Here is a 23,203-nt window from a genome sequence, read left to right on the forward strand (position 1 = left end):
GTAGATTATTTCGTTAAATCGTGACACCAAAGTTATGTTAAAAAGACATTTCACTTTGCGTTAGGTTGCATTAGATGTAACTGATAAACAACGTACATTGCTAAATATAATTCACAACAGACTTTATTTGATTATATCATATATCATATATATATATATATATATATATATATATCTTAACACATATATATATATATAATTTATATTTATACATATGTATCAGGAAATACATGAAGCATGTAAAAAATGTGATCGCCGCCATCGCAAAGGTGCATACCGTGAATGGCTTAAATAAAATCACAATGAAGAATCGCGCTGATGCGCGATGCAAAAAGTATAGACACAAATAAATTACAAAGTCACAGTATTAAACATCAGAACGAAATATACACCGCGCGTTCGCATTAATAAACTTAATCACCTATTTACTAGGATCACAGTTACACACACACATTCATAATATGTGTAGATCAGTACACACTGTTTTCGGCTTTTTACTCGTCAAGGATATATCGAATCGTTATCCCCACATTTGTACATCGCTCTAAAATAAGTGAATCTAAATAAATATAATGTCGTCTAAAAAAAGCTTATGACTAGGTGATATATCTCTATATCTTCGATGGCGCCGCTAGCGATAATACTACTGTCGCATTTCGATAGAAATAAAAGTATTCGCGATTAAGCTTCGATTAAAAGTAACTATACAAGCGCGTGATAATGCGTATTATATCGTACGGCTTAAAAACAATTTTAATACACTGTACATCACTTATTATATCGTCCTGGGGTATTTAGGTAATTTGCACTTTTCAGCTCGTCCTCTCTCAGCAATTCTCACTTATTATCTTCGTTCCGCTTCCGAGGGTGAGATTACAGTTACGGCTGCTGGGTGGGACCATGGTTATAATTGCGATCGTGAAGGGTCCTCGAAAAGAGGGGCTAAGTTTGAACACTGCGTACACATGCTCGTGGTACCAAACCTCTTCGATCACCTTTCGCGCACAATAACCACTTATTATCCACTTCTAATATTACTTTCAGTTTGTCCCCCTCCGCGAATGAGAGGTGACCGGTGTCCGACGGTATCCTATGAGTGAGAGTACGGACTTCTCTGCAATCGAGACGCGCGAACCGTTATCGTATAGATCTGAAGGAAGAAAGAAAGAAAGAAAAGAGCTAAAGTACAAAGCAGAACGGTAACAAAGGTAGAAAAGCGTAGCGTAAATAAACGTATAAACCAAAGTTACATTATTTCATTTGTAATGTAGCTCGTGTAAATAAATAATATATTGCAACCAATATAAAAATCGAAAAAAAAAAGATAATAGATTCTAAAAAAATAGTACGTGCTCGTGAACTATCCGTACTTACTTGTGTGGATGTTTCGAAACTGGTGTCCTCGAAACGGTGGTAACAGGTCGCGGTAGAGAGGTCGAAACGGCTCGTCTGTGAGGTGAGATTAGATTCTTGTCGTTCGACGTTACTCCGTGCGATTTATATGGTAAGGAACTCGGGCGTGCAGTGTGAATTCGCGTCACACCTAGAGTATCCTGATCGACGCGGCTGGTACGACGCGTCACATCTCTCGCTTTCGTATCCGTAGATTTCTTTAGGGTTGTCTTTGTTGAAGGAAGGCTAGCAGGTTTCTTTAACCCCGAAGAGATTCCTGATATGGGTGATTTTGATGATTTCCCGACGATATTCGCCGCAACATTAGACTGCTTCACTGGTGATGTGAGCAATCTAGGTATTTTTGATTTCCCTAACGCTCCGAATGTTCGAACCGGCGAGGAGGGAGTCATTACGGCGGGTTGGGCCTTACTACCTTCCTTACCAATCATCAATTCCCATTTTTCCTGCAGTTTTTTGAATTTCGTTTCAGCAGGAAGACCATCGTCGTCACTCGGTTTAATATCAGGGCTAAAAAGTTTAGATTGTGGCTGCTTGCTTGCTTTCTTATTTAGTGGGGAATGTTCCAAGCTGTCTGTGTAATCTTCGGAATCTTCGGAAGTTAATTTGTCCAACGCATAAAACGCCTTCGGATTTATGGCACTGAAACGTTTCTTTGCATTCTGAAGGTCCCCTTTATGCACGATGCTGCATTTATCATCCATGTTGTAAGCAATGCAAGATCTTGGTCGCGTCTTTTTCGGGCTGGGAACCATTCCGCAGGATTGCGTTTCTTCACTCTCGAGGTCTTTCATAGTCAAATCAGTGTTTCTGAAGCTCATGGCCTACAAAATCATCGAATAAACGTACGCAATGATATATATGTATATATATGTATACAAGAACTCGAGCGATAGGTTTACTTACATTCATAGTATGATTATTCATATTCCCAAAGCTATTTTGCAATTGACGATACTGATAGAGAAGATCCAAGTGAAATGGACAGAATGCAAGCGGATTTAGGATATATAATAAAGAATCGACAATTTCCCGGACATTGGCATTAGCTAAAGCCGCGACAAATAAGCTATTGTTATTGTAATGTTTCCGTAAAATTGATTCACGTGTACATAAATACGCAAACCATGCATCCAGAGCTCTTAGGCTAGAAAAGAACAGAATAGGAATTAATTATATAATCAATTCGATAAAAGAATAAAAATCGGAGATATTATACATAACAAATATAAATGGAATAAATGGTAATTTCAGGATATATACATGTACAGAAAGACTAGCGATTCTTACTTTAGCAAGCCGAATACAAATGCATGGAACTTTAACATTCCCTCTGTAATAACATCTTCGCCATTGATTCTCTGCACTAATTCATTTAGTGTCTTCGTAAGGGGTCCTTGTTGAGAACTAGCTTCGACGACCTGCCAAACGCTATTAGTAATTGGTCCAAAGGTGGAATTCAAATGGGGTTTCAAGCCATCCGACATAATAGCGTATAAAGCTGGGCATAAATTACTCAGACAGATTTGCGCACACTCATTTCTTTCATTATAATTGGGACGACTATGATTGGAGTCGGCGTTCCAATACTTTAATAAAAGATCCACCGCTCTATTTACAGACAACACCATTTCTGGAAAGAGTACACCACATTAAGGATTTCGAGATATTTTTACTTGATAATGTCAGATAATGAATAAAACGCGCATACTTTTTTTCTCTTCCAGTTCTACTAATCTATCCTCAGCCGCCTGATCGTGGCTTTGTTCATTTACGACGACATTCAGATTATTTAGCTGAAATGAGTAAATATTTTTACATGTACGCTACAACGGAGCAAGTATATGAAGAATCAGAAATCCACTCGTGCTAAAATTAATATAGTGGTTTACCTTGGCGTCCAGATGCTTTTTTCTTTGCTGCACGGCAAAACTGACGGTTTTTCTTTGCGATTCTCCCATATCAATATTTCTAATGAGTGGATCTTTGTTCATTTTTAAAGCTAAAAATTTTCTTACGTATGATCTCACTTTAACTTCAGCATTGTCGATATCTCCGTCGCTACTTTGCGACGAGATTGCGCTACGTTTCAAATATTCTTCTAATTGCTTAATGTCATCGTCACTGTGTTGAGAAGTTTCCGATTCCACATTCGCGTTATTCGTAATATCATTTAATTTTTCTACAATAATTATATTATCAGGCATGTTAAACATATATACATATGTCTCGACAATCAAAAGCAATTCGTAATAAAAATCTGAATAAATGAATGTCAAATGATTTATCCTTACCTTTAAGATATCTCTCCGCTTCTGTCTCATCGACGTCCTTCTCCGAATCGATCGTTCTTTCGCGACATAATAACTGCAAATCATTATTCATATAGTACGGTTCTTGCAAGGACATTCTCTTGTTTATTTCCACAGACTGTTCTTCCGATTGTTCGCCCACGTCTCCCATTTCAAACATGCTGTATCGTTTACTCGCGAGAACCTTGTTCTTTCGCAAAATGCTCCTCGGCAACGGTGGTCGCGGCGGTACTCTGCCATTATTAAAATCAGATTCACCTTCGCCTTGCGGTAACGATACGGATCGCTTTGGGAGAGACGGATAGGCTTGCCTCGTTTGATTAAGTCTGTGCATTTTCTTGTCGTTATTCACTAAACTGGCCTCCGAACTAATACTGTCATAACGATATAAATACAACGGATTGATCGCATTGTTCGACAATGGCTGCTGATTCGTCGAGGAATCGGTTAAAATCGTCGACGAGCCTCTATACCCGGAAGATGGTTGCGTCGCGGTGCTGCTTGTCGATGAAGTATTGTTCGGTATAATTTCGCTGATCGGTCGCGTCTTGTGACGCATCGGTGGGGACAGGCAGAACAAGGGCCGCTTAACTTCTTCATTGATATTAATGTATCTCGATACTTCCGGTACATCATGCAAAATCTTTTTATATTCATACGGCAGAAGGAACGTCAGCGACTCCCAATCCTTTATATGCGCGAATCCGCGTTGTCGTAGAGCGTCGATATCGTTACACGAAAATGGTCTACCCGAACGTTTCCATTCCATCTTCTGTCCATTTCTGTCAAATGTGTGTGGTTTCAACGCGATATTATCCATCTTAGCATCCTTAACCTTAAGAAACGACAGGTCGGGCAACGTATAATTAGGATACACAACGTAGACAGGCTTTTTGTTAACTGTCGTTTCTTGCAGGAGAGGACCATGTTTCTCCTTCAGCGCGGTAAAAATTAAGGAAGTTTGAACCGCGTTGTCCTCCATTTCTGCATTTGCTTGTATTCCGGTTGTTCGACAGATCGGGTGTTTCTTTTCCGTTAAGCCGGCGGTCCAACCGTTCTTCTGCTCGAAGGGATTGTTGATATCGAAGCTCCGTTGATCGATCGCGCAGTCCGACTTGGACGTACTCTCCGAAAGTTCTTCCACCGATGCGGATGACGCCATTTCGACTTTATCATCTTTGTTTCGTATCGCACACTTAAAAACATTCAAGCTGTCTCTCTGATTTTCCACGTCACGATTATCAGTCACATCTCGCTTGATCCAATTTATAGAGAAATCGTTTTCGAGCACGCGACGGTCACAAATGTTATCTTGACCATTTTGCCGTTGTATCTGAGTGTTGGTGTTGGTCGCGCTGTCGCTGCCACTGTTGCTAGTGGGCCAGCCACTGTTGTCGCTAACGGAATCCGACTGATCCAAAGTAAGACTCATTCCCTCCACGCTCATGCTCTTTTGCTTCATGAACAGTCTGACGAGACTTAAATTTTGCAGCTTCTTTGTACCAGTATTTTCCCCGTTGTCTGAACTTTCCGCATTTGTCGAACGACTCATCGCGGATCCAGAACTATGCAACCGCTGCATATGGTTGCTTGATTCGGCGGAATCAACCTGTCAACAGATATATATAAAATTTATATCATAAAATCATGCAAAGTAAGATCATTACAAGTCGCATAAGTAAATTTATCTACATTTATCTGTATCTACACTTACACTAAAATTAAGAGGTATATTAGTATGCTGGAATTCACGAACGCGAGAGAGATCCGGTAAGCTTTGGCTCCGTTTATTCATCCCACCGAGCGTCAGATTAGCAGCACATTGTGAGATATCTGGTATCGTGTTATTGTTACCGGAAGGATGACGAGTTATTACTTTATTCATAGAGGAATGTTTCAGATTACTCCACGTCGTATATATCTTTGAGTCTGAACATGCCATTGATAAATCCAGCATAGCTTTCATGTCTTTCGGCTTATCGTAAAATACATCTGGTGATTCATAAGTCTTGTGTTTATCTAAAAATAACGTGTGTTGAGCAATTAAAAGAAACGAAGAAAATACAGTAGACAAATTTTAAAAGGCAAATTATTTTCAATTAGTTATTAGTAAACATTTGAAACTAATTTGACGTATTAGTCTGTCTCTACATGCGGCCTGTACATTACCATGATTTTCAAAATCTTGAGAGCCATCCGAATACATAGTCATGCTGCCCTCAAAAGCGATAGTATAATTGTTTTTATTATTTGTTTGACAGGTGAGTAACATATCTTCGCAGTCCAGTGAATCTACGCTGTAGCTGCCACCCGGTGGTAGCATTGGTGTCTCTTTTACTGGAGAAAATAGCAACGACGACTTGCATATGGATATTGTATCAGCGGTGGAACATGCGGAATCTTCTCCCTTTAAATAGTAATATGCGATTGGTAACATAAATTGTAAGACTATATAATACTACTTGTTTTATATATATAATATACACATAATCCACATCTATGTAGTACTAGTCAAGATTTCAATTAACTAGATACTAAATAGGATGACGTATTTGAGGTATTAACTAGAGGTATTAACTCTTATTAAAATTACAAAATTTCATTTGATTAATATTAATTAAACTTAATATTATAATACGTTGGTATCCATGCGGAAAAAGTACAAAGCGGACGTAAGATTGTTAGTAAGATGGGTTGAATATCAAATGTATGGGGAACACTGTTTATAGCAATTGGGGTTGTGCTTCCAGCCGTTGTCATACCTGGCTACTGGTATGAGGGCTGATGGAGGAACCGATGTCAAGCTTTTCCATGACAGATCCAGATATACTGGCATACTGTTCCCTTTGATAGTTAAACTGTGGCGATAATGGAACATACACCAGACTTAGAATGTTACATAAAAAATTTTAAAATAAAACGCGAAAGTGCGCAAAACCGGATTCCTATTTGAATATAAAGCTTCGTGTAAACTGCCATGTAAACTAAATTCGCGATGACGTAAATGTGAAACTGATCAATGATCATTTTAAACAACTTTCCTGATACACATTTTGATACACATTTAGCATATTTGGCATATGTCAGTTTACATTCGGCTTAGATGATGAATTTGCAATAATAGGAGTTAATTAAATTTATGCCGTATCGAGTCTTTACTTCGGAATGTTGAACTGGTTCCGTGCACATGACAGGCAGAGCCGTAAGGAGGGTGTGAATGTCCGCCGTACGAAAGCTCTCCATGTCAATCTCCGCCAGATTAGCGTCCAAGTTACGAGCAAGGTCGTCATAATAACCCAGATCCTTGGGAGAATAGGATGCGGAAAGCGACGAAAGAACACTGGGATGGATATGTAGTCCTCCATCTCTATATCTAGAAGTAAGGATATGCGTATCAGGGTCGTCAGGGTACAATACCTTGCAATAATATTGTCGAATGTCGAAATAGGCCGAGATGTGCTGAATTAATTACTTACCCATAATCGATAAACCATTGATATTCAACATTGTCTTGAACAAACTCGGAGCCAACGAGATCCTGCTGGATAGAATCTGTCGCCGGGTTAGAATTGCAATCCGATCCTGGAGTTTGCGGTTCTTCCATTCCTGTTACGCCTTCTCCTGCGACTGAAGAAGCAACTGGGTCATCATAATCGTACAGCAAGAAAAATATGTGTTTACATAATCGAGTGGAAAGACAAATGTCGTAACGAAAGATACTCCGATCCGAGAGTAAGTACGTGCGTAACGCAGCTTCCTTTCGCTTCCTACGTAAAGTAATTTGAATCGATCGTGATCAAAGAAGCGGCGAGATCCGAGCAACCGAGCATTCGTGAGAGGCGCGGTGCGTTTGCGAAACGACTTACGGAGGTAGCTTAGGTCGCAGCTTTCAGCGGCATTGGCAGAAGGACGCGAGCTCGCCAAGGCGTCCGCGTCTGCGTCCACGTCCGTAGGAGGACTGGACCTGGACCTGGACCGCCTGGACGATTCATCAGTTCGCGTCATAAAAGTCCGTGGAAAAATACGACTCGCGCATCGCAGATCGCAGTTTCGTAACCCTAGTCCCGCGTCACGCGTCCCGCGAAGCGCACCTCGGCGCATCTCCCTCTTTCTCTCTAACCAGTCTAACCTCTCCCTGTCAACTTGGAACGAACGATGACGGATGAACAATCTCGCGTACCCACGGTGCACACTGCACGTAATCGCGGGATCCCGTTCCCGTATTCCGTCTCGACATAGATGATAGATCACATTTACAATTACGGTTATTGCCGTTATTGGATTTTGGGCTTTTGGGTTATGATCGCGCGTTCTATGTATCTAGTACTTGACAGTTGACACGAGATTGAGGATTGAGATATCCGCGTGGCGCGTATGCTCTGCTCTGCTCGTCGTTCTAGCACTGTCTAGCAGTGCATCCTGCACCTTCCCGCGTTCTCTGCACTTGACGCGAGAGTCGCGAGACGCGAGATAAGGAAAACGTCAATTATCCAGATACCGATTAGGTCGATTAGGAGAATCAGGAGAGGGCAGGAGAGGGGAGGGGCCCAGGCAGGCCCAGGCGCCCAGCAGGTGAATAGAAATTCTGAATTTAGATATTACGAAAAAGTAACAGCGAACGAGAACAGGAACAGATAGGTTACAGCTGTCTCTTGACTTTATCGCATCTTATGCATTTAATTTTTTCAGCCGCCAAAATTTTTTTTACGAGTATGCAATAAATTTACATTCTGCACGCGTTATCGGATAACGTTACGCGCTTCGCGTATAAGATATTCTACATATAATCATTGTTGGAGAGACGTGTATGTGTCATAAAAAATTTGCCCATTTTGGAGGGATAAAATTTCATCTGCTCGCGCGAATAAGTATAGGAATATATTTATTTTTATTTTTTACATATATATCCTATAGAGTTATTTCCTCTAGAATGAAAGAAAAATAGTGTATCGCTGTTTTATAATCAATTTTAATATCAAATGGATTTGATACGAGCTAGGTGGGGACTGGAGACTGGGGACCCAACGGCCGACGGCCGACGGCCGACGGCCGACGGGCGTCGATGCAGTGGATGCAGTGCGATGCAGCAGGGAGCGACGGTGACGGAGCGTTTCGCGTCCTTACGTTTTCGCGAGATGCATCTATAATCATCGCCATAGGATTGTCGACGCTGCCTACGCTTGGGCGACGGGTTCCTGCATCGGCTGTATCGGCTATACGAGCTATATCGGTCGCACCGCCTGCATCGCCTACATCGCCTCTCGCAAGTGGGTGGTGGCGGCGGCGGCGGCGGCGGCGGCGGCGGCCGCGCCGTGGGACTTGGACTCGTCCGGCCCACGGAGATCTCGGCTATCTTCATGACGATGCACAGCAGCAGCACTAACATCATTCGTCGACGAGTACGACGAGTTAGATTCGCGCTCCCGGCTCCCGGCCGTTCGCTATATCATAATAGCGTTTCCGTCCGTGGCCCGTGCGCGCAACTGAATCACCACGTCCAAGGGTCCAAGTGCAGCGACGATATCGCGATAAAGTCCGCGATAGCGGGCGAGATAATCGTTCGTTCGCGCGATTTCCAAGCGCAGCGATAAGTCCTCTACGTTTTTTTAGCGCGACACTTGACCTGAGATGCGTTTTTTTTTTGTTTTTTTTTCTTTCAATTCTCGATTCTGTAGGAAGCTTCTTATTTAAGCTTCTTCCGCGAGGCTCTTGGTCAAATCCGATCCGAACGCGCGGATATAGTCACGTTGCGCCCCAGAGGGACCGAGACTACCGAGAGGCGATCGACATCGTCGACGTTGGGCGCGCGAAGCTAGAAAATACGCACTGCGAAATGATTCATCTGAAATATCAGTATCCGCTAATATCCTCGCAGCTTAGAGCTTAGCGACATACCATTTAAGATCATTAACTACATCGTTAACTATATAGGCTATAGGTAGTTGGAGTTTGCCGGTTTGCGTGGCAGCGTGGCAGCGTGACAGCGTGGCTGTCACAAAATTTCCGTCCTGCACCTACGCACCTACGCTCCCAAATATCGTGACCGGAGTAAGAAACTGCGACTTAAATAAAGCTGATTTAGAAGATTTAAATTTTTGCGCAGTCTCATAGAAATATATGATGTAACACGTCAATTACAAGGTCTAAGAATAATCGTAGATTATGAAAGCGATAATGCGTTAAAGTTAAAGATTATATATTTTCAGGTATTTGTATATCGAGCCCTTCGAGCCCATTGGACTCATTTGATAATCACAAAAATTTCTTTACGAATGTTATTATTATCAAAATCCATAACTATAAAGCGGATAGATTCATTGAACAATTTTCTTTAAAGATCTACTGGAACGTTCTGTATAAATTCCGTCTGGCAAATTGGCAATTTCGAATCTAACTGCTAGCAAGATTGAGCGAGATTACGCAGAGAGAACTCGGGCTCGAACGGGCTAAGTTCCAGTTATACTAATTAACTAATCGATCGGTAATTGTGAACGACCTCGCGATGAGTTTTGCTGCGTTCAACCGTATTCGACAATTAGTAATTTCTGAAGATGTAAACACACAACAACGTTGATTCAAAGTAACACGCCTGCGCCGCGTTCTGTTTCAAATTCTGTTTCGAAAGCAAGTTGTCTAAATTATTTCGATTTTGGAGATATTTTCTAGGCTCTAAGCTCCTTGGACACTTGGTCATTCGTCATTCGTCATTCGTCATTCGTGAAGCGAAGGCTTCCTTCTAAGATCAAGTAGTTCAAGTAGTCGTACCAAATAAGAAACAAGATAAAATCTCACTCGAAAACTCTGAACAACGCACCCGCTCAATCGCCGTGAAACGTCATTCGCGCGCGCACAAAGAGAAACACCCTACTTCCGAAGGACGAAGAGACCCTTATCCGGTCGATCGGCCGATCGGAACAACTCGGAAGAGTCTCGATTCGACGCGATCACGAGCACGACACGGCACTCTTTTCGCCAATCGTCGGTCAAACCGCGCCCGGCGCCAGCGGACACGATCGACCACTTTTTTTCACCGCCGAAGATCGGCCAGGATTATTTTTCCGCGACGGGCCCTGAGTCAGACTGTTCTCTCATGCTCTCTCTCGCGTGTCCCGCGTCCCGCATCCCGCGTCCCGTATCTCGCGGGAGGGCGTTTGCACACGGCACCACACGACGCCGGACTCTAATCTCTATTAATAAATGCTCGCACCGCCTCTCGTATATACGGGGGCAGAACAGGCAGAAGCAGAGTGAGTGAGAGAGAGAGAGAGAGAGAGAGAGAGAGAGAGAGAGAGAGAGAGAAACAGACGAGATGCAGCGAGAGAACGGACTACGGAGCAGAGCCCCTGCTCCGAGTCCGAGGGCTCGCGAAAATTGCGAATTGCGAGGGCTCGGCTTCGTGCAAGCGCGACGATCGCGCGGATCTGTAAGTTCGTTCGTGGCGTGCCGTGACTCGCGGCAAACGCTTCAGCGACAGCATCTGCTCCCGAAAAATACTGATCGATGCTCTGACCTCCGACCTCCGACCCGTTCGCCGCGGCGACGGGCGAACACGTATGCAAAATCGAAAACTCCGGAGCGGAGACAAGCTTAGCCGACAATCAGTTTTTTATCGGCCTTAATCGCGAGGATAGAAAAAAGGGACTTTAGGCTATTATTCATGAAAAATCATTAGAAAGAGTTGGCGGAAACTACTGGCGAGTTTTAATCTTGAATTAAAATACTAGCATGTTCTCGATCTCGTAGGAATGACTGCTGCACGGCCTGCACGACCTGCACGCGACATCGCGTTTAACATGTACTTACTCCGGATCTGCGGGGAGGAACGACACGCAATGAGACGCAATGACGCGATTCGAAAGCCTCGTTCGACCTCGGTATCGAGGAAGCGATTTAAATTTTGCAGCAGGCGTCAAGTGAGTCAGCTCTGAGCTCTTGTTGAAATCCACGTTTTCCTGCAAGATGCGGCGTCGACGTGGCGTAATAAACGTAAGGCGTAAGGCGTAGGAAGATCTCCTCTTACACGGATTATGTAAAAATTTGAAATAAAATTTGCGAGACACCAGCTCCAAAAAATCTCCAGCATTTGTATCTTTAGCAAATTTTAAATTGTTTTATTTTCATACCACAAAAATGCGCACGTCATCGATTCGAGAATCGCCACGTAAATGGTCAATTTACGTATGTCAACACAATTAAACAACGTAATGGCGATGATACTTGCAGATTAAGTTTCGCGCATCTGCAGCTTCCTTTTTTATCGTGACACCGCACGCGTCACGCGTCACGCGTAAACACGCAAATCTGTTGACGTCTGCTGATAAATAAGAGGGTCCGACTTACCAATTCAATTTCCGTCGCCACACGGCTACAGACAGTCAGACAATGTCCGCGTTAATAACTTGACCTGAAAATATGTCATTTGTTTATCTCACGTTCGCCACAAGATCAGCTAAGATAATTTTGTCCTCGGTCCTCGCGCTTTAATTATTCAATGAAATCATTATATAAGTAATAGAGAGAAATATCAAGTAGCGAATAATGCGATGCGGAAAAAAAGTGCAAACCTGTTTGCCGAATTGACAGAATCCAAGCCGTGGGTTCTCGGATACGACTTGGTCGTTTTCGCTTTCAGACGACTTGGCTCAACGACTCAACGGTAATCGGCGTGCAAGGTACTTTACGTCACAAGCTTCCATAATTCCATCCGGTACGTTAGCCACGTGAATGACGTTAATGATGACGCTGCAAGTAAAGACAATGGAACGTGTAGGGATTGAAGGTGCTAAGCTAACAATATGTATAAGATGTACGTCTCTCGTCTCTCCTTCCCTACTTGCATGCGGCCCGATCACCGATCACCGACCACCGGCCACCGGCCACGTGAAAATTCTAATCAAGTTGTCAATGACGTTGTTATGACGTAATATCGCAACCTGCTCCTATCTATCGTATTAATAACTATTATGTTATTAATACGATAAAATTATACTTCTTTCTACACGACAGAAATTTACAAAGAGGCACGAGACGTTTTTTTTTTAATTTTCGCTAGGGGCGCTGATCAAATTTAGTCGACTCTTTTCGAAATCCAGAGAAATCGATATATGTATAAATTGAATGTTTTCTACTGTAAACTAATTTAATTGTTAAAATTTCAAGTATGGCTTTAGTCGTCGTTGCGTCGAAGCCTTCAGCCGCGGATGGTCAATAGCTGCCGCTGCCACTATATGCGCTGCCTGGAAGCGCGGTGTGAGGTGTGAGGTGTGAGGTGTGAAATGTGAGACGCGATTTTTGTCTCGATTTTGGCATTTATAAATCAGAACTCCCGCTCCGTGGGGCCGATTCCGATATTTTTAGATGCTGCGATCGCGATCGGCCTAGACGTTGCATGGATTTCGGCTTCGGAATGCTCGGGACTAATTCTAGCTTATTAGCATGATAATGGACATTCGTCTCTCCTCGATCGTGACAGGATAAAAGGAAATCCGGCGAAAGGGAGGTAAATTCGAACCGATTAAGATTAAAATCTTCGAAAGAGCAAGAATTGTGTCCTTTCAAACTGATATTTTTTTTTTTCCCAGAGAAACTGAAATTTTAGAGAATGCATCTTTTATGAGATGTTTTTGTTCGAATCGGAAGTTAAGGAAGGTATAAAATGTAATGATTTTGCAGTCGCGTTAGAATTAGCAAGATTCAAGCGCATGACTTATAATTAGAAATAAAAGTAGGCAGAAGGAATAAAATTATAATTTATGCAGCAGTTATTATTAAGGCGATCGCGTTATATAACATATCAAATTAAAATCCGTGCGAGTGAACGGATCACGAGTTTTCGAATTTAGAATCGTCTGCAAAGAAATCGATACATTATTTATAGTACAGCAAAACAATCGAAGCAGTCGAAGCTCAACTACTAACGGGAACTGAATCATTGCTGATATTTCCGTATGTGTGAAGGTGTGAATACTATGAATGATGTATTGCAAAAAGTTTTCGATGTACATTTGCTCGATGCGTCGCAGTTTCTCCGAGGTACAATCACACGAGGGACAGCTCCTCCACCGCGCCACGGCACCGGTTTAAAGAGTATCTCTTCATCGATTTTACAGAGGACTTTCGAGGTCAATGACGTACATCTCGATGATTCTTATGATAGCCAGAGAGGGAGAGAAAGATATGCGAAAACCCGAATCTCGCGGCGATCTCGCGATCTCGCGATCTCGGGCGAAAAAGACGCGAGAAAGAACGGAGTAACGCCCAACGGCCCAAGTACGCTCGCGTCGCGTCGCGTCGTCGCGCGGCCAAAACCAGTCGATATCAGAAGCGACTAGCATAGGTACTCACGTTCATGACGAGGGAAGCAGCTGATGGCCGTGCCGCTCGCACAACCGACGCGTACATTAGGACATCGCGGCGAGGGCGAGGGTCCTCGTTGGCCCTTTCGTTAAATCACGGATTCGCGACCAACGACAACGTCGCGCGTTATTTGCCTCGAGGCGCGAATCTCGAGGCGAGACACACACTTTCGTAAATGTATATTCTGAGTCACTGGAAACTGGAATCGAAGTCAGAACCCCTCCCTGGTCGCGACAACCCTCGTGCAACTGCAAACGCGCATGCCTCTGCGAAAAGGGGATGATCCTCTTTCCACCCTCTTTCCACCTCGAAGTGGTCGAGGTAGTCGAGGTTCTCCTCCTGTCTCCTCCTTCACCTCGTGCACCTACAAAAGTACGAACGTCAAGACAATTGTCCATCCAGAATTAATAAGCCGGATTTTCTTCCACTCATATATATCCGGGAATAATAGCGATATAATTGCGAATGTTCAATTATTCCTCTCGCCGCGGATGTCGCGCGTCATTCGCATCATCGAAAGAAATTAACGACAAAGATATCGACGTCGAATCGAAACATCATGGAATAAATATTAAGTTTAAGCTTGCCGTAAAATAACTTGTTATTTATCGAGATCTTTTCTCCTTGATTTAACATCATTATTATTATTAATAAATTATTTACTATCGACCAGATCAGATGCACCGAAAACATTTCATCCCAATCAACAAAAAACACTCTGTAGTCTGAAATATTCGCGAATTCGCGATAATATTAAAATATTGAGAGGGTTGACTTAACTGAATAGTTTGTTCCACTTTTGATTCAGCAGAATCAGATCAATCATATTAGAGTTGTTAAACCGTTATTGATTTCTGATAAATATATAATTATGTGTGTATATATATATATATATATATATATATATATATTAAGAAAGTTGAGAGAATATTCATTAACTTAGACACGAAGTAAAGGTAAAATTATCATTTTATTTTGATGATGAAATGTTTATTTAATTAATGGATACAGTATGTTTCACGCTGTACCCCTCTACTGTTCTCTTACAGTTCCTACAGTCTGTATATACACTTTTAAGAAATTATAATTAGGCAAAACCGCGCGATTTCTTTGGCACAATCGCATTGATTATCGATTTTTTAACTATGGAATATTTTATGGTTTTATTGAACAGATGTGTCAAGACAGATATATGAGATATCTTTATTAAAAAATATAAATTTTTCACAATAATATATAAACGACGCACAAGCACAATACTTGACGATACTACAATATTTGTAGAAAAATAGTCTACTTATGCTAAATACGCTGAAATATTAAACCTTACATAATGATTATCATTATGTATAAGCTCTATAACCTCTTAATTACCTATATTCTCTTTTCTTAAATGTCATTTGTAACTATCGATTATGTATGTACAACACTTATATTATAACTTTCTTAATTGTGCTATCATCATAATATGACGGGAGCGATAAACCAGTCATTGAGGTATAGATTTGGCATTACAAATCAGAAAACTTATATATATACATATATGTATGTATACAATATACAATAACCATATTTTATATATATATATATATATATACATGAATATTATTATACGATAGGTATATAAAAAATTGCAATCGCATTTTATTCGTTTAGGATCCTTTGTGCCCAATACTACTCGTATAAATTGTTGTAATTACCTAGAATGATAGGATAATATATGAATCGATCGAGAGATAAGTCTATTATCAAGACTTGTAATATCAAAGGAGCAGCTAAAAGCTCATTCCTAGGTAAGATTTGGAGGTAGAAATACAAGGCAAATGTGATTGAGCTAATTGATCGTTAGTGATGTCCGAAAAAAGTGGACGTAGCCTACAAGGAACATTACTAAGGAATGCACGATGTCGAATACTCCAAAGAGCGATTAGAAAATGACTCCCTTAAATGAGAGGTATTGTTGCGATAATAAGTTACATGATTAAATTCTCTTAACGCCTAAATGCGAGAAATAAATATAGTTAGTAACAAAAATTTATACTATTAAACGTACCGTCTATTTTTTGGCGTTTTACGACATCTTCGTCTTCCGAAAATCGCAATGATACAAATGACTACTATCGCGATAAGAATTGCGCTTATGGCCCATACCGCTTTACTAGTACTAATCTTTGGTGTGTTATTCTCTGTACCGTTCAAAATATCGGACATCGACGATGATGATTCGTTGAAAGAAACTTGTGTTGGTGAGTTCAACCCAGGATTGTTTTTATCTTCCATATATATGGACGATTTCGATTCTAAAGATTTGTCTACCTTTGATTGCATGTTTTTCGCGTTACTTATTATCTTGTACGATGTCGCTTTTGTTGTAATAGTAGTCGGAGGCGTTGTAGTGGGAGTATTGATCTCTCGCAAAATATGTTTCTCCAATTCTTCAAGTTCTTTATCCGCCGTCGCTCCAGACTTATACTCGAAATTGTCTTCGTTTTCTTCAATGAATTCTTCCAACGGTGTAAAATACATAACAAGCGCATCCGCAGATATATCGTCTATATCAACGAAGTTATTCAGGACATCTTGCCACTCGCGTGCTCCACTATGTTGAATCATTTTTATTATATTGCCGTTTATTAACTTTCCGTCAATATCATTGTATCTGACTTCGGTTGAATCCATATTATATTCATATAATTGAAAAGATAGCATTGTGCCAAGAATTTTGGGAAGATATGGTATATTTCTAACAATATAACTATCGTCCATGAAAGTAGGATTATCCATATTAAGAGAGGAGATACCTTCGTACTCTTGCCTGTACTTCCACCAAGATGCTATCAAATCTGCCGGATCTGTAATATTCTCTTGAATCGCATTTAATCTCCATAAATCGGCGGAGTAATAATATGCTAATCGTGGGAGTACATTCAGAGCGGTTATCATTAAAGACACGATCATTCGTTGCTCATTATCCTTACTACCGTTCATTAAATGAGTATGATTGAGCCACGCAGGACTTGCCGATAGTATCCCAAATAGTGTCGATATACCTTCTTCTAATCCTGTAAGACCAAATATTTTTTATGTGGCGAGCTATTTTAACATTTTGCGGACAATTGACGCGCATCTTTAATAAATCCAATACTTGCTTACCTGAGTACCTGTTAACTGTATCGAGAACAGGAGTGTTTTCTACAGTCATTTGATTAAATAATACTTTCCCAACGTTTTCATGCGCTGTCAAGAAATTGCTCATTGTGCCTTTGGAACAAGTAGAAACTCTAAAATAATATTTCTCAATTTAGCAAAGCGCTATTAAAAAATATAAATAACACTAGGCAGACGATAAATGTTCGAAATTGTAGATTTCGATATACATGCCTCATTGTACCCTCTCGACAAAAGTTTAACAATCTGGATGGGCATTGTTGGTTAAATTCGCTCTTATCCCAAAATCCCGCTTGTGGAACTTGTTTCAACAATATTGAACCCAAATTGGATGCAGTCTTGTACAAAGATTTTCCCACGTATTTCTATATAATATAATAGAAAATTTCAGGTGTTATTACAAAAGTGTGTTTGTAATCTAGTATTGTAAGTTTTTTAGCATAAGCACGAAACAGCAATCTCTACCTTTCTCCAGAGATTTCTTTTGAGATCATAAATTAATTCTGAGTAGGGTAATGCGTCTGATGATATATCCGTCCAGTCGTGTCCTTGTAAGCTACCTTTCGAATGAAACAATACAAATTCAAGTTGCAGAGTGCAAGTAAAATATAAAAATAATAGTTTTAAAAAAATTATCAATTATTCGCTCTTATATTAAAATTGCGTACGCAATTTTTTACGCGATCCTTTACATAAAAACACAAAAACTTAACAGCGATTTAATCTCCAAATTTATGGAAGATCTGTTTTTATATTTATCCTATGACAAATCTTTCAGTACTAAAAACTACTTTAAAAGATAAGATTTCAAATTTTATTGTTACTACGCTCAAATGGAACATGTTAACAGCAAATTCAATTCATCGTTCTATATTGTTGCTATCTTACCGAGTAAATAAGCTGGAAGTGTATCATTTATAGTAATATCATACTTTCGAGCCAAGTTTGTACTGATAAATTTTATAATCTTTTTATGAAGATTATTAATCCGACTCCATTCACTGTGTATTTTATCATATCCATCCGAATATCCTGACAGCATTTCCCAATATTCCTTAACATTTTCCATCCCTATAATTGAATATTTGAATGTTACGCTCATTCAAAGTTTAAAATGTACACCCTTATTATCTACATAATATGTTTTCATTTATATTGACCATTTTGTTTTGCGGCTTCATCAAGGAGTGGCAAATTGTTTGAATAATTTGTCACTAATGGTACAAATTGGCGATACCAAGCGTTCCAAGCAGCTTGCTTATCTTCTAGTTTTCCACTATGAGAGAGTAAATATTCCACACCTAAAATCATATGATTACGAGCCAATAGTTGTATCATGTAGTTTATAAAATCTACTGAATCTTTATCGCAAGCTGTAATTAATAAAAATATACCTTCCCGTGAATAGTTTTGCGACTTATTCACGTGACTAATAATTGATCGTTGCAATTCCACGACGCCAGCGAAATGTATAAGCTGTATGTAAGATAATTGCAATATAATTTAAAGTCTCAGACTATTAATTGGAATCCGAAAAAGTCTCTTACCTTCTTCCAATCTTCATCTTTTAGCAACGTGTCGCCAGGTTTCTCAATCACGTCATATTTATATTGAAGAGATGGTTTCAGCTGTTCTTTTGTATTCTTAATTTTATTGATTACCTCGCTTTTCTGCGTTTTTGTAAATTCTGTATAATTATATTGCTGTATTTCCTAGAATATAGCGAAACACATATATCTCCGTTTCATCTCATAGGTCATAAGATAACAAGTCTTTATTGTGTATTAAGCAACAATTTAAATATATTTACCCATATCGATAATGTTTTATTGGAAGGTGACACGATAAATGACCACTGAACATTGGCAATGTTGTAACATGCATCTTCATAATCCAACTCGATTAGTTCGAAGAAAGCTTTAGCTTCGTCCTCCTGGAGAGTTTCTTTGCGTGGGGCAGTGGTTACATAGACAATAAGATTAAAAGCGATCCAACTCCATTTCGATAACATCTCTTTAGTCTGCAAATAAAATGTTTGCGTTATTATTTAATATTTCAAATTCTGAATTGAGCACAGTACAAGTTGTAGCAGGAACGCTTAATGCAAGAATGTAGCATCGACTTGTTGAATAAAAGTATCATTATCAAGAATATATTTGACATAATAAATCGCGTATATGTTAAAATCGTGTCTCTATCCGTTAAAAAAATTTATTTTCAAGAGATTTTTAGGCCCATATTCCGAACACATTTTTTATCGATAAATGCGCGCATTTAGCGCATATAGTTTACGTCACATATACTATAGAATTTCAGAAATAAATGCGCGTATTTATCGATAAAAGAGCGTTCAGAATACGGGCCTTAGAGAACTTGGAAGCATTTATAGCCAGGTATGCTGTAATATCGTTACGCGGCAAGCGAGTTAGTCATCTGCCCTGCTATTGGTCACGATGACTCGTTCGATGCGCGTAAATTCTAATTCTACGAAAAGTAAAACGTTAAAGAGATCTATGATGAATTCTTTTAAAACTTTTTTTTAGATAAAAGCAATCATTAAACGAAGGAAATATATTCAAAAGGGATTAAACGTTTAAATAAATTGAAATTACATAATTGTGTTTCACAAAGTTGATAGTTGCGAAACTCTAATAGATTTATATTAAATGTCACATTAAAATAAATGTCATTGAATTACATTAAACGGTATTACAAAAGAAACTTTGAGAGATAAATTAGCGATGAGTCAGATGATACTCGATAATCCGTTAGTTTGTAATAAAGATAAGCTGGTCTTTGCAAAAAAGGGGAAAGGGAGGAAGGGAGGGGGAGACAGATGATAGATGATAGAACACAGGATATTATTATTACTTCTATGTTAAAATGACAGATTTATTTAGAAATTATTATGTAACAACGAGTTGCTTGAGCGTTGCTAATGTGTGGATGTAACAGTTATTTCGTAATATATACCAAATTGTTGCGGTCAATCGGAATGAATGCTGATTCTTGACATCAAGCTTGCGGTAAACGAAACAATTTAGTTGCAATTGTCTATTGCGAAATCTTGAGAAGCGTATTGCAATGCAAAGTCAATGCAAGAAATTGTTCATAATTGTTTTGACACAAGTAGAAACTCTAAAACTCTAACATTTCAATTTAGTAGTGCTGTTAAATTGTAAGAAATGTAACAGCATTAAGTAAACAAGGCAACTTTGTAAATATTTCAAAACCCGACGGAAATAATAGAGAGAAAGAGAATTCAGATACTACGCGATTTAGATATTCTCTTGGTCGAGTCAATCTCAAGTCGGAAGCAAAAAGCTTACATAGCGCGCGGAAAGTTGTGGTCGAGCCAACGAGACAACGGACAAATTCCTGCATGTGGTTTAAAGAGAGAGAGAGTGAAATTTATCGTATATCACGCGCATGCTTGATTCGATATATTTTTGTCTTGGCCACGCTCTCTCGCGAGGGTAACGCCGAACGCGACACGCGACACGCGACGCGGTCGAAGAATCGTCCGTACTCCGTTCCGTACTCTCCGTAGTCGACCGCGAGAAACCACGCGCGATCGATCGCGACGATGATTTTTCCGTCCAGCTACTTGGGACATGGACATTTCCCGTCTGTGTCTGTATGACATGAAATTGATCGCGAACGTTGAAGAGAACGAAAAGAAACCGGTTCCTGCACGCATGCACGTATGCATGCACGCGCGCGCGCGCAGAAGGGCAACGGAAAATACGAAAAGATATTGTAAAGTCGTCTGGAAGAATATTCAATTTTCTCAGACGGAAAAACTTATCAGACGACCTTTTAGCACGAGTTCTTTTCCTGAATAATTCGAAAGACTTCTCTCTTTAAACTTCTTTCTCTTTTGCATTTATATATCTGGAAAAAAAAATTATAAACTGTAAATGAGGAAATAAAATAAGCGACCTCCAAGTAGCTTCCACGTGCACGTAGCTTTCACGTTTGTCCTCTTCCTGTTTTGTTGGCGAACTCAAATTTCCATTTATAAATTACGTTAGTTGTAGTGGGATGCCAAAATAACTTTCATGTTTATAATCACAATCAGCAGCTCTCGTCGCGCATTAGGACAAACCGACAAATCAATTTCCGAAGTATGTCTTCGAAATATTTCACAACGTAGGTCCTAAACGTAAACACTTTTTACAAGGACAATTGTCGAAAATAAAAACAATGTAGGTGTAAACACACGCAAAAAGTGATTAGTGATTATTTACCTCTCGTAGGATGGTGCGACAATTAAATTGCAATGAATGCAAATACAATTCAACAGCTAAGTACATGTTGAATATTCAATCGTTGATCGAATGTACTTGAAAAAAAAGAAGGTATTTCCGCACGAAGAGGAAAGCAAACTGAGATACTTAATCAGATATTTTCGTTTCGCAATAGTCCTTGTATTTCTTTGTGCTTCGTGTTGAAATGAAAGAGTCCGCGAAGATTCAGATTTCGAGGCAAGAATGAGAAAAGGTGGAAAGGAAAATATAGAAAATGCAAATAGACCGAGAGTATTTACCTTTTATAGTCGAGCGTCGTCGCGCTCGACTCCCGCGTTTTAGCTCGTTCGTTCGCTCCGAACGACAAACAGAAACGGGCTGCGGGCAGAATGTGGGCAACGAGTCGTCGGTCAAGAGAATGAAGAATGAACCGAGCGATCGTCGGTCCGACAAGCGAGAACGCGCGCGGGACCGCGCGGGATTGTCTCACGGTGGTCAAAGTACGTCGAGCGATTAGTAGGCTCAAGGAGGAGGGTCCACTGATCGACGGACTCGTGGCTCGTGGCTCGTGGCTCGTGGCGTTCAATAGGCCGGCGCGGCGGTGTGTGACCGTGGGTGCCGCGTTATCGAGGCGTCCGAATACACGTCCGTGCTCTGATGCTCAGGGTGCTCACTCCTCACTTGCTCAGACGCTGACACTGTTGACTGCTGGCAGTCGCGCGACGCACGTCTGTCGTGTGACTGACTGACTGCCTGCCTGCCTGCCAAGTCCGAGAGTCCGAGTAGTCCGACCGCGATCGATCGGAATTCCTTCGCATCACGCCACTATTTCCAACGTCAGTGCATGACGAGGCGTATCTCGGACTCGGGCCGCCCCGGTAGCCTCAGCCTTCCTACCTGTCCTGCCTGTCCGTCTACCTGCGTTGCTCCTAGTGGTCACTGTCGTCAGTCGATCACCTGCTGCGAGCTGCGAATCGCACCATCGCACTGACGCACTCTCGTCCGCGCCCCGCGGTCCGGCTCGTCCCTCGTCTCGCCGATCACTCGCAATCACTCGCTGCGAACCGTAATGAGTAATGAACTCGTAACTGATCGTAAACAACGTAAAAACGGGGTTTGGGTATGGCTCGAAGCTCGTTACGCCCGCGCCGCCTCACGCAGCACGCAGCCCCACGTTTGCCGCATCCACCGTTCTCGGTCGCGCCACTCGAATAGATTTATTTTAGGCTGACGATACTGACGATATACTGACGATACACGCTTTCTGACCTAATAGCGGATATAGCAATATTAGCAATGCTGTTCGACTCGAGATCCTTGAGATATACTTTGATGAGTATTCGATGTAGGAGACTAGGAGATAAAGATAAACGCACTACCGTGCGTCGACATTACCGCGCGCAATCGGCACAACTCCAACTCGAGCCTCGAGCTGCCTCGAGCTGCCTCAAGCTGCCTCGAGCTCGACTGCATCTACATCTGGTATTCTGGACATTCTGGACATTCTGATGATGATCAATTCTGATGGTCTCTCGTCGAGGCTCTCGAGGTCTCAAGTTACCTCGAGTCGGTACGGTAGTCGGTAGTTACGTTTCGATATGACGACGAAAAGTCGCCTTGTTTACAGTTTACACTGTTTACAATCGCTTAGCGACAATCTTTTCTAATTACATTCTGAATACATACGTATGCATAGGCAAGTAA

The 23,203-nt window shown here is 40.9% G+C and overlaps 2 protein-coding genes and 1 long non-coding RNA gene across 14 annotated transcripts; 1 reads left to right on the forward strand and 2 right to left on the reverse strand.

The window, feature by feature from the left end:
• Positions 1–105: 105 nt before the first annotated feature.
• On the reverse strand, positions 106–14,323 carry LOC139772886 (uncharacterized). Of its 10 annotated transcripts, XM_071706910.1 has the most exons (15): positions 14,070–14,323; positions 12,290–12,467; positions 12,066–12,129; positions 7,202–7,352; positions 6,885–7,098; positions 6,488–6,583; positions 5,895–6,132; positions 5,440–5,744; positions 3,708–5,334; positions 3,306–3,595; positions 3,125–3,209; positions 2,704–3,046; positions 2,320–2,560; positions 1,375–2,237; positions 106–1,114 (listed from the first exon to the last, which is right to left on the reverse strand). In XM_071706910.1, the coding sequence occupies exons 4-15, from the start codon at positions 7,327–7,329 to the stop codon at positions 943–945; spliced, it is 4,602 nt and encodes a 1,533-aa protein (XP_071563011.1). In that variant the 5' UTR covers positions 7,330–7,352; positions 12,066–12,129; positions 12,290–12,467; positions 14,070–14,323; the 3' UTR covers positions 106–942. The 10 variants fall into 10 exon arrangements, with proteins under 10 accessions (XP_071563011.1, XP_071563006.1, XP_071563005.1 ...); XM_071706905.1 differs by lacking the exons at positions 12,066–12,129; positions 12,290–12,467; positions 14,070–14,323 and adding exons at positions 8,850–9,537; positions 10,540–11,020; XM_071706904.1 differs by lacking the exons at positions 12,066–12,129; positions 12,290–12,467; positions 14,070–14,323 and adding exons at positions 8,850–9,537; positions 10,518–11,020.
• On the forward strand, positions 8,162–11,807 carry LOC139772895 (uncharacterized). Its single transcript, XR_011718222.1, has 2 exons — positions 8,162–8,297; positions 8,725–11,807. It is a non-coding gene; the product is annotated as an uncharacterized lncRNA (long non-coding RNA).
• A 94-nt stretch (positions 14,324–14,417) lies between the features above and the next one.
• LOC139772887 (angiotensin-converting enzyme) lies at positions 14,418–22,676 on the reverse strand. Of its 3 annotated transcripts, none has more exons than XM_071706911.1 (11): positions 21,799–22,676; positions 19,060–19,269; positions 18,797–18,961; positions 18,644–18,725; positions 18,410–18,550; positions 18,138–18,320; positions 17,715–17,809; positions 17,463–17,614; positions 17,235–17,362; positions 16,135–17,143; positions 14,418–14,445 (listed from the first exon to the last, which is right to left on the reverse strand). In XM_071706911.1, exons 2-11 carry the CDS (start codon positions 19,258–19,260, stop codon positions 14,433–14,435), a joined length of 2,169 nt encoding a protein of 722 aa, XP_071563012.1. In that variant the 5' UTR covers positions 19,261–19,269; positions 21,799–22,676; the 3' UTR covers positions 14,418–14,432. The 3 variants fall into 3 exon arrangements, with proteins under 3 accessions (XP_071563012.1, XP_071563014.1, XP_071563013.1); XM_071706913.1 differs by lacking the exon at positions 14,418–14,445 and adding an exon at positions 15,033–15,781; XM_071706912.1 differs by lacking the exon at positions 14,418–14,445 and having other exon boundaries at positions 15,033–17,143; positions 21,799–22,673.
• Between the last annotated feature and the right edge of the window lie 527 nt (positions 22,677–23,203).

The sequence above is a fragment of the Temnothorax nylanderi genome, unplaced genomic scaffold (assembly GCF_030848795.1).
Source record: "Temnothorax nylanderi isolate EJ_2023f unplaced genomic scaffold, tnyl_v1.0 TNYL_tig0054_pilon, whole genome shotgun sequence".
In the NCBI taxonomy this organism is placed as follows: domain Eukaryota; kingdom Metazoa; phylum Arthropoda; class Insecta; order Hymenoptera; family Formicidae; genus Temnothorax; species Temnothorax nylanderi.

What these genes read in the sequence shown, in the direction of transcription:
- LOC139772886 (XM_071706905.1), bottom strand. Translation starts at nt 9,114, where the DNA reads ATGATGTTAGTGCTGCTGCTGTGCATCGTCATGAAGATAGCCGAGATC. An exon ending in AAAAGCATCTGGACGCCAAG is followed by an intron (nt 3,210 to 3,305) that starts GTAAACCACTAT and finishes TACTCATTTCAG; the next exon opens with CTAAATAATCTGAATGTCGT. An exon ending in TGAATAATCATACTATGAAT is followed by an intron (nt 2,238 to 2,319) that starts GTAAGTAAACCT and finishes ATGATTTTGTAG; the next exon opens with GCCATGAGCTTCAGAAACAC.
- LOC139772887 (XM_071706911.1), bottom strand. Translation starts at nt 19,260, where the DNA reads ATGTTATCGAAATGGAGTTGGATCGCTTTTAATCTTATTGTCTATGTA. An exon ending in GCAAAACTATTCACGGGAAG is followed by an intron (nt 18,551 to 18,643) that starts GTATATTTTTAT and finishes ATATGATTTTAG; the next exon opens with GTGTGGAATATTTACTCTCT. An exon ending in ACTTCCAGCTTATTTACTCG is followed by an intron (nt 17,810 to 18,137) that starts GTAAGATAGCAA and finishes TTCATTCGAAAG; the next exon opens with GTAGCTTACAAGGACACGAC.